Below are 10,000 nucleotides of genomic sequence, written 5' to 3'. Positions count from 1 at the left end.
ATCTCAATAAGTAGTCATAACTATATGCTACATTAAACATTTTTTGGGCTATTTCTGAAGTAACATTTATTGTATGAAAACACTGTTTTGAATGTTTAACAACCAGTCAGTTTATAAAAACTATAATGACCTAATTCAGTGTGTAAATGAAGAACCGATCTGAGTGAATCATTGAGTGAGTGAGTCATTAAATTGATTCAAATTTACAATTCATGAGTCCAAACATGAACGGTTCTTGATTCTCAACCTGACTGAAAAAGATGAAGGTGTGTTTGACTGTTGTTCTCTTGCGCTTGGGTCAGACGTTCCAGACTGTCAGCAGAGCCGATACGGGTCAGTATCACTGTGAGGCCAAAAACGGTGTTGGACCCGCCAAGAGCTGCCAGGGCACACACATGCATATCGGTGAGGAGCGTGTGTGTGTGTGTGTGTTTGTACCTACTTAACTATATTTTGGGGACAGATTTGTACCAATAATTGAGCTGAACCTGACAAAATATCCCAAAACCTCTTTTTGAGGAACTAAAACTAAAATTATACAATTTATTACTTGAAATAAAATATAAATATAAACTGAAATAACACAAAATTTAAAAAACTTAAACTTATTTTATTTCACCTAGTTGCCAAGGTACTAAAGTACTTAAAGAACTAAACAACTAAAACTTAAAAACTATACAGGCTTATTTTTAAAAACAAAACTATAAAAATGGCGAAAACACAATGAAATTGTTACAACTTTGAAATGAAAATGAAAACAGAAAATATAAAAATAAAATCTATTTTAGAAATATTAAACAAAAACTAAAAGTATAAATAACACTAATCCACAGAAGCAGTGCTCTTTGGTTTCTCTTGTCTTGTTTACAGTAATGCATTGGAGGTGTAAATATGAGTTTTTTGTTGTGAATATTATTAGAAGTTAATAAAATTAGATATGATAATATCTAACTTAACCCTGGATGAAAAGCAGCTAGTTCAAATCAAATATCAAATGTAAGTTGCATTAAAATCAGTGAATGTATGAATATCAGGGTTATTGTGGTAAACTAAAAATTTTTGTTACCTGGATTAAAGCTGAAATAAAATATATTTGATGAAAAACTTAAACTTATTCTAGTTAGTTGCCATGGCAGCATTTCTAATTTTCAAGTTGAAGCGCATACATTTCTAACTGGAAATAAAAGCTAAAACTGAAATAAAAATAATTTAAATCTCAGTTGTACTATTTAAAAAAATATTACTAAAATCAATAATAGTAAATAAATAATGCTAAATTAACACTGTGCAATCATCATAATAGTGAAGAAGATTCAATATAAAACCCCTGATGTGAGAAATATCAGAGTGCTTGTGATTGTGCAGATTGGCCTTTTCATTCTATAATACTTCCATAAAGTTTATAGTTATTAGATTACAGCTATATGAATCATATTCAGTAGGAGTGTGTTGAAGCTTCAGATATGAATGTGAATAACATTCAGAGTGAATGTTTCCCAACTCGTTTCATCAGGTGATTGTTGTTGTACTTGAGTATATGCTCTGTAACGTGTCTGTCTGACAGATGATCTGAATGTGGCGGCGGTGATAGCTGGAGTGGTTCTGCTGTGCCTGATCATGTTTTTTTGTGCTTTCGGAGCGTGTTATGCCCATCGACACGGATACTTCAGCCGTGAGTAGCTCTCCATCCTGCGTGACATAAAGCTTCTTTTCTGTATATATTATGTATAGAACTCATTCTGAGGATGCACTGATCAATTTTTCCTTCATTTGAAAATAAAGTTTGATATAGTACATTCAAAAGACATGCAAATTGATTGAAAAAATGTATTTAAAAATTGAATACATTTAAAAGTAAAAAAAAAAAAAATTTATAATAATATAAATTATGTCCAAAAGAAATATAGGGTAACACTCTTTTCTGTATATATTATGTATAGAACTCATTCTGAGGATGCACTGATCAATTTTTCCTTCATTTGAAAATAAAGTTTGATATAGTACATTCAAAAGACATGCAAATTGATTGAAAAAATGTATTTAAAAATTGAATACATTTAAAAGTAAAAAAAACAAAATTATAATAATATAAATTATGTCCAAAAGAAATATAGGGTAACACTTTACAATAAGGTTTCATTTGTTAACATATTAGGTAGCATGAACAATAATTATACAGCATCTATTAAAGGGGTCATATGATGCGATTTCAAGTTTTCCTTTTTTTCTTGTTTGTGAAAAAAAAAAAAAAAGAAAGTACACGTACTTATTTACTTAATTATTTTACATATCTATTGTTGTTTTGTTTATGTATTATATAATTGTTTATTCATGTAATGGACAATGCTTTGGCAATACTGTGCAAGTCATACCAATAAAGCTCAATTGAATTTAATTGAATTGAGAGCGAGAGGGGGGGGGTCACATCACAAACACATACCAGCTTCATCACTAAAGATGAAGCTCGCGATTATGGTAAGGAGCGTTACATTTCCGACGAGTGCTTGCGGTGTTCGGCCAATCACAATGCACTGGGTCAGCTGGCTAATCAGAGCAGACTGCGCTTGTCGGAAGGAGGGACTTTGTAGAAAACGAAGCGTTTGAGAGAGGCGGGGCATAGAGGACCTACAATAATGTACAGTATTTGAAAAATAATGTGTTTTTTGAACATTAAAGCATGTCAACATATTCTGTTACACCAAATACACAAAATAATGATCTTTAAAAAAGCATCATATGACCCCTTTAATATCTATTAAAACATAAATAGTGTTAGGTTCAACATTTACTAATACATTATTATCAAAAGTTGTATCATTAATGTACTGTGAACAAACATGAAGATGAGCATTTCTATTAACTAGCAATAACAAAGATTAATAAATGCCATAAAAATGTATTGTCCTAATACATTATTATCAAAAGTTGTATCATTAATGTACTGTGAACTAACATGAAGATGAGCATTTCTATTAACTAGCAATAACAAAGATTAATAAATGCCATAAAAATGTATTGTTCATTTTTTAAATGCTTTTACTAACATAAAATAACAATGTTAATAAATGAGAGCTTACTGTAAAGTGTTACCAAATAGTTATAGAGCAGTGTTATACTATTATAATATTTATTCATATTTTGAATAATCTATTTTTATATTCAGTTTTCATTTTTATTTAAAAATGTTTATATTTTTTCATTTAGTTTTATTTTAAATAATGTTAATTGTAAATGTAAGGTTAGAGTGGTACAAAGTATCAGTTTCTCCTCTAATTAAATTTTATTTTATGAATAGATACATTTACACACTTTCAACTCTAAACTCAAACTGAGTAAATCATTATAATTTATACTTTAATAATGTCAAGTCCAGCTCAAACCTTTCCCGGGGAAAAAAAAAAACATTTTTTTTCAACTTCAGGATTTTACTGCCCCTCTGTGGTGAAAATTATGAACAGAATTTTTGCAAAAAGAAAAATGTATATAAATTTATATTTTTACATTTTTTTATTTAGCTTTTTTTTTTTTCAGTTTTAGTACTTACAAGAACATTTCATTTATTTCAGCTTTATTATAGTTAAAGAAAACAGTTTTTAATAAGTGTTAGTTTTATGGTAATAACACTCAGTGTGGTTCATTATATCAGGAGTGAATTATTAGTTAAATTTCCTGAGAAAGACTCTTATTAATGTTCATATTTAATAAGTTGTTTTTACATTTTGACTTTCTTTTCATTTCTGTTTCTGACCGACCTGAACCTTTAATACCATCATACACAGGACACAGAGGAAGGTAAGACAACTAGTTTACTGCCTTAACTAACAGACTGACTGTGTGTGTGTGTGTGTGTGTGCTAATCATCCTGGTTGATCCAGAAGCACAGGAAGTTGAACAGATGGCCGTCTGTGTTCTGATCAGACGTTTTTGAGTTGTTTTAGTTAGTGTGCGTTCGTTTGATCCGGTTAACACAGGAGAGTTTTGAGTCGCATGTGATGGATTAATGGCTCGGCCTTCACTGATTCCCATGATTATGCATGGCGTTCTGTGTGTGTTTCCGTCAGCGGCAGATGGTAGTGTTTGACCTTTGACCTCAGCGGTACATTATTACAGGTCATTCTGGATCGCGCAGTGTCATGGCACGGCTCACATTAGCAGCCAGAACCTCCACAGAACCGAACACACGTGAGTCACGGCAGAGCCAAACCACAGAGAGAAACACCAGTGACTGTAGACCGACACAGAGAGAGAGAGAGAGAGAGTTTGCTCTGGGGGATTTTGTTTCCTTGCATAATCATGTGATTGTTTCAGTGTCTAACTGTTATTTTCTGTGTTTCAGTCAACATTCAGGCTACAGTCATCCTCCGAAGGAAGTGAGTGATATTTTTATACCAACTCAAATTAACAGTCACTTCACTGAGTACAAACCGGTGTTTCTACTAACCATCTGATATCCAAATTACAATTTATACATTTATGATGATAAACAATAACAGCGACATTTAAATAAACAACAATTTTAGAAATGTAGTAATAAACAGCAACAATTCATTTCTTTTTTCCTTTTAAAAAAATGAATTTTTTTTTTCTTTTTCTTTTGAGTTGGTACATTTATACACTTGTAACTCTTATAAACTCAGACTGATTGAATCATTATCATTAATAATGATATTTATTAATATCATTAATAAAAATTCGATTCGACAGAATCGAATTTGACCCTCGATTCTGTCAGTATCCTACAGTTCTGTACCAGAGACCAGGGGGTTTTAACCATTTAGATTAGGGATGCACCGATACCACTTTTTCCAGTACTCGCCCGATACTTTTATTTTTGGTACTTGTCGATACCGATACTGATACCAATATTTTTATTGCATTTGTACATTTTTAAAATATTGGGTACAGAAACCAAAAGGGTATGTATAATGTTAGTTGGTTAACTTCATTTATCAAATAGATACAGTCAAACCAAAATTTATTCAGACACCTTCAACATTTCTCACATTATCACAGTTTATTCGCTATAGTTTAGAAAATGGTAATAAAATATAACAAGAACTCAGTTACACTGCCAGAACAAACTCAGCTTGATAATGTTAGATAACTTTGATAGAAAGGTATGTAATAGATTACAATCAACCAAAAATAATTCAGACAGCTGTTAGTATGACAATATTAACACAACTATCAATACTTAGCCTTAATGACAGCATATAGTCTCCTGGGCATGCTGTCACCCAGCTTCATGAAAACCTCAACTTCAATGTTTTTTCCCAGACTCAGTCTGAATAATTTTTGGTCCCAAATTTGTATCAGTTTTACTGGTAGTCCACTTTATGCAGAATTTTTGGGTATAATTTGTCAGTTTACTTTATTTTGCTATCCTCACTTACATAAAAGTATCGGTGCATCCCTAATTTAGATACTACTGTACCCCCAAATAGCCCCATCCTAAAATAAATGTATAAAACATTATTTATAAAATAAATACAAAGACTATATATTTTTGTATAAATGCCCAGTTTATACTGTGAAGAATTAATATAAATGTGTAAAATATGAATTGCAAGACATTGTTTACTTTTTCCCCCTGCTGTGCTCACTATATAGTACTGTAATGTATTTAAATATTTATTATTAATTTGAATACATTTTATTTTAATCTATACATTTTTCTTTATACACTATTTTTGTAATTGAATTTATATTAAGCAAATCAATAATGTACAGAAATATCATTCTGAATGATTTTATTTATTTTTTTCAGCCTCAGGATTTCAAACACACTCAGTCGTTCATGCTGTGATGTGAAGACGACGGATGGATGGCAATTGTTGTGACACCGGAACTACCAAGAAGAAACTCGCTCCAGCTGGACGAACACAATAACATTTGCTCTCTCTATTGCAATAATAATCTTCCAAAGGCCTCTGATGAAGCGGATCATCAAAGGAGTGAACCAAATAAACTGGAGCGACTGAAGTGTTTGACTGGTGCCTTTAAACAAGCTGAGAGTCTGATTGATGACATTTGACACGTCGTGCCTTTCATTTCAACTCAATCATGTCTCTGTCTATCTACTGAGTGTGATGATGGGAATCATGGAATGGGGTGAATTATTGTATATTTGATCAATATTTGTGTTTTTTTTTTTTTTAAATAAAATATTTTGAGTTTTTGTCTGAATTGGAACATTTATTTGTAGCTGATGCATTTATCCAAAAGTGATTGAGAAATGAGAAGTGCTCAACTACAAAATTCCCAAATTATGAGACCGAAAGGAAGGAAACGAGTTAAAAGTTTTACAATAAAGTTTCATTTGTTGTTAATAATACTTTCACAAACTATCATATTTTCAACATTAAGCTTTACAAATGCTGTGAAAATTATGTTGTTAAAGTTTGTTAACCGTCCCTTTAATACATTTTTAAATTGCATTTGTTAACGTGTTAAACTAGCGATTAACAAAACTTCTACCGCATTTATTAATGGTTATTTCAACATTTAGTGATACATTTTTAAATCAAATTAAATATTGAAATTAAATACTTTATCCATAAAAGAACGGACAAAAATAGTATTTTAATATAGTATTTTTATTCAATATTTTTAGATTTTTTTTTTGTAAATGTGTTTGTCGTTTTTATTTTTTGTCCATTTTTAGGTTTAGTTTTTTTTTTCAATGTTAGTTTTAGTTATTTTAGTATTTTAAATTAAAAACAGTTTTTTTTTTCAGTTAATGTTGATTTCAAGTACCATGTTTTTATGATTTTAGTTAACCACAATAACCCTGAAGTAAATATTACAAATATTCTTTGTATTTTGAAGATGAACTAAGTCTTTGGGTTTGAAAACGAACACCTTAGTCATTTCTGGGTGAACTAACCCTTTCATAAGTGCCGTTTATTGTTACTTGTTCACTAATTTTTGTAAAGCAATGATGAACAAGATCTTATCGTAAAGAGTTACTAAAAATATTAAACAATGTATTTTACCTAATTGGAAAAATCATAATAAACAAATGTTCAGGAATGTGATTTGAAGAAACCCAGGCTGTAAATCAATGTATGAAACGCAGCATCACACAGACGAACTGATTTTTGAACCAGACTGTTTATTAAATATTGAGTTCATATTTTCAGCACACAGACAGCAATGGACAGAAGGCATTCATTTTGTCGTCACCTCCTCTAGTTTGGGTTCTGTGGAAACAACAACATGGAAAATGTGTAGGTCAGTCATTAACAAAGATTAACAAGCCAACAACAAGTTCAAGCAACCAAACTAACCTAAAGGACAAAATAAACTAGGAGCAGCTTCAGTTAAACGTTTTATCCAGATCACGGTTTAGTTTGACTAGATGCATCAAACCTAAACCAATCTTCCAGAAGCACTGATCCAATAAATCATGTAGTTTAATAATCTGTTACTGTAGTTCAGGTGAGAATCATCCTGCTTTTATTTCATGATTAAAGATTTGATTTCATTCATTGTGTGACTTGGGCTTCCCAATGGACTATTTTATTAGTACATATCAAATATTTATTTGTTTATACATCTAGCTGCTTAGGTTATATAAAGCATACAAACTGCAACAATACTACTACTAATAACTTTAGTATCAATGATTTTTGTTCATATTTTGAATTCGTTTTTTAAAATAAGTTTTAGTAGTTAAAAAAAATAAAAATTTAATAAAATTTAATAAAAAAAAAATATGTCTAGTTTTTATTTATTAGTTTTATTTATAATTTATAATAATTTTATAATTTAATTTAATAATAATAATTTATGCATTTAGCAGACGCTTTTATCCAAAGCGACTTGCAGTGCATTCAGGCTACACATTTTTGACCAGTATGTGTGTTCCTTGGGAATCGAACCCACAACCTTCTGCGCTGCTAACGCAATGCTCTACCAAATGACATGGCAACTACCAGAAATAAAATAAGCTTTACTTAAATGATTTTAGCAAATGGCTGCAATATAACAGAGTGAAAAATTTAAGGGGGTCTGAATACTTTCCGTACCCACTGTATATAAAGCATACAAACTGCAACAATACTACTACTAATAACTTTATTATCAATGATTTTTGTTCATATTTTGAATTCGTTTTTTTAAATAAGTTTTAGTAGTTTAAAAAAAAAAATATGTCTAGTTTTTATTTATTAGTTTTATTTATAATTTATAATAATTTTATAATTTAAATAATAATAATTTATGCATTTAGCAGACGCAAAGCGACTTGCAGTGCATTCAGGCTACACATTTTTTACCAGTATGTGTGTTCCTTGGGAATCGAACCCACAACCTTCTGCGCTGCTAACACAATGCTCTACCACTGAGCCACAGGAACTTAATTATTTAGTTTTCAGTTATTCTAATACATCAATTAAACTAAATGACATGGCAACTACCAGAAATAAAATAAGCTTTAAAATAAGTTACTTATATTTCAGTTAACATTTATTTCAAATAGTGAAGTGTAAAATTAAAATGTATTTAAAGCGCTGTAAAAACCACAAATTACCAAGGTGCCGTACACTAGGGTTGTGCCGATAGACGATAGTATCGTGTATCGACGATAGACAGAGATATCGCATGTGGCTGATGCCTTTGACGATAGCAAGATGATTATTATTATTATTAGGTTAGTAATACTATCTAATTAATATTAGGGCTTATTTGTTGCATTATATTTATTTTTCCGCGTTTTTACAGTATTGCGCGTTTTAACCAATCACACACGATTATGCTGATAGTATCGTGTATCGACGATAGTCAGAGATATCACCTGTGGCTGATGCCTTTGACGATAGCAAGATGATTATTATTAGTATTATTATCAGGCTAGTAATACTATCTAATTAATATTAGGGCTTATTTGTTGCATTAGGCCTATATTTATTTTTCCGCGTTTTTACAGTATTGCGCATTCTAAACAATCACGATTATGCTGAGCTTATGAAAGCAATGTCCAATCAGAGGCGTTCAGATGAGTCATCACTGAAACAGCAGAGTTGTGTTGTTCAGCGCGCGCTGACTGAATTCTGACTCGCGAATTCTCTCATTATAAACAACAAAGTGCAGATGTACGTACGATGTAAGTATAAGAGATTTATTCATCATATAGTGTAGAGAGTTTAACGGGAGTGTTTTTAAAGTGCATAAACCCGCGCTAGACTGAGCTTGTGATGATGTTCTTTGGTAATGTCATTTTTTAGTTTAGAACTCTTCTAATTTTTATTTTTTAAACGTAGAGAGCCTCACTACAGTGCAACAGTGAAAAGGGACACCTTTCAAACAGTGTCGCGTTCCGAACGTTGTTTAAGCGACATACACCACCGGTATTGCGGTATTTTAAAAATTCATATCATAACAAAAATAAACACCGGTATTCGGTATGAACCGGTATACCGCCCAGCACTACATATCGCCTAAACTAAAAAATAGTTTCTACAGTATGAGAGCTTCAATCATCATGAAGTGATCGTTCAGTCAGCAGCTCTTCAGCGTCTCAAACTCACCTGGGAATTTGAACTGAGGGAATTTGGTGAGATCTCCTCCTCCATATAAGCGCTGGAGTTTGGTCATCTCCTCCGTCAGGTTCTTCTGATAGACCGGACCGGCTTCAACCACACCGCCAGCGGTCCTACGACACCACAGAACCAGTGAAAACCACTGTCAATGACAGTTCACATGACGTGAGATGAACATGTTGATCAGTATACACGGCTGGTCACACACTTGCTCTTGGTGTTGTACTCGCGGATCTTGTCCAGGAAGAGCTTCTGCACAGGATCCAGGTCTCTGGCTTTGTTGAAGAGGACGGCGGACAGACCGATGTTCCTGCGCAGCGTCACGCTCACAGCCGAGCGCAACAGGGACGACAGGTGGAAGAGTCGATGAAGAGCCATGATCTACACACAAACACACACAAGACTGTGCTGAAGATCATCTGAGACTGACAGAAACACACGAAAAAAAACTGGAGAAG

General features: G+C 32.1%; 2 protein-coding genes across 3 annotated transcripts in view; one reads left to right on the top strand and one right to left on the bottom strand.

Moving 5' to 3' along the window:
- The window catches only part of jam2a (junctional adhesion molecule 2a), a 42,547-nt gene extending 36,266 nt beyond the window's left edge, over positions 1-6,281 (top strand). Inside the window, exons 7-12 of one of the 2 annotated variants that reach the window (XM_016456875.1) lie at positions 303-405; positions 1,565-1,672; positions 3,780-3,792; positions 4,111-4,182; positions 4,337-4,370; positions 5,768-6,281. In XM_016456875.1, the coding sequence (XP_016312361.1) occupies positions 303-405; positions 1,565-1,672; positions 3,780-3,792; positions 4,111-4,182; positions 4,337-4,370; positions 5,768-5,806 (369 nt within the window). In that variant the 3' untranslated portion in view covers positions 5,807-6,281. The remainder of the gene's footprint in view (positions 1-302; positions 406-1,564; positions 1,673-3,779; positions 3,793-4,110; positions 4,183-4,336; positions 4,371-5,767) is intronic. The other variant, XM_016456873.1, reaches the window with a different exon arrangement.
- Positions 6,282-7,094: 813 nt separating this feature from the next.
- Positions 7,095-9,967, bottom strand: atp5pf (ATP synthase peripheral stalk subunit F6). The gene is made up of 3 exons (XM_016456833.1): positions 9,751-9,967; positions 9,531-9,655; positions 7,095-7,202 (listed from the first exon to the last, which is right to left on the bottom strand). The coding sequence occupies exons 1-3, from the start codon at positions 9,918-9,920 to the stop codon at positions 7,171-7,173; spliced, it is 327 nt and encodes a 108-aa protein (XP_016312319.1). The 5' UTR covers positions 9,921-9,967; the 3' UTR covers positions 7,095-7,170.
- Positions 9,968-10,000: the final 33 nt, after the last annotated feature.

The sequence above is a fragment of the Sinocyclocheilus anshuiensis genome, unplaced genomic scaffold (assembly GCF_001515605.1).
Source record: "Sinocyclocheilus anshuiensis isolate Anshui unplaced genomic scaffold, SAMN03320099.WGS_v1.1 scaffold856, whole genome shotgun sequence".
In the NCBI taxonomy this organism is placed as follows: Eukaryota; Metazoa; Chordata; class Actinopteri; order Cypriniformes; family Cyprinidae; genus Sinocyclocheilus; species Sinocyclocheilus anshuiensis.
Note: the sequence above shows the minus strand (reverse complement) of the source record. Positions and strands in the feature narration are given on the sequence as shown.

Coding starts and splice junctions, on each gene's coding strand:
- atp5pf (XM_016456833.1), bottom strand. CDS start 9,920: ATGGCTCTTCATCGACTCTTCCACCTGTCGTCCCTGTTGCGCTCGGCT. Junction 9,656..9,750: donor GAGTACAACACCAAGAGCAA/GTGTGTGACCAG, acceptor GTGGTGTCGTAG/GACCGCTGGCGGTGTGGTTG. Junction 7,203..9,530: donor CCCTCAGTTCAAATTCCCAG/GTGAGTTTGAGA, acceptor TTGTTTCCACAG/AACCCAAACTAGAGGAGGTG.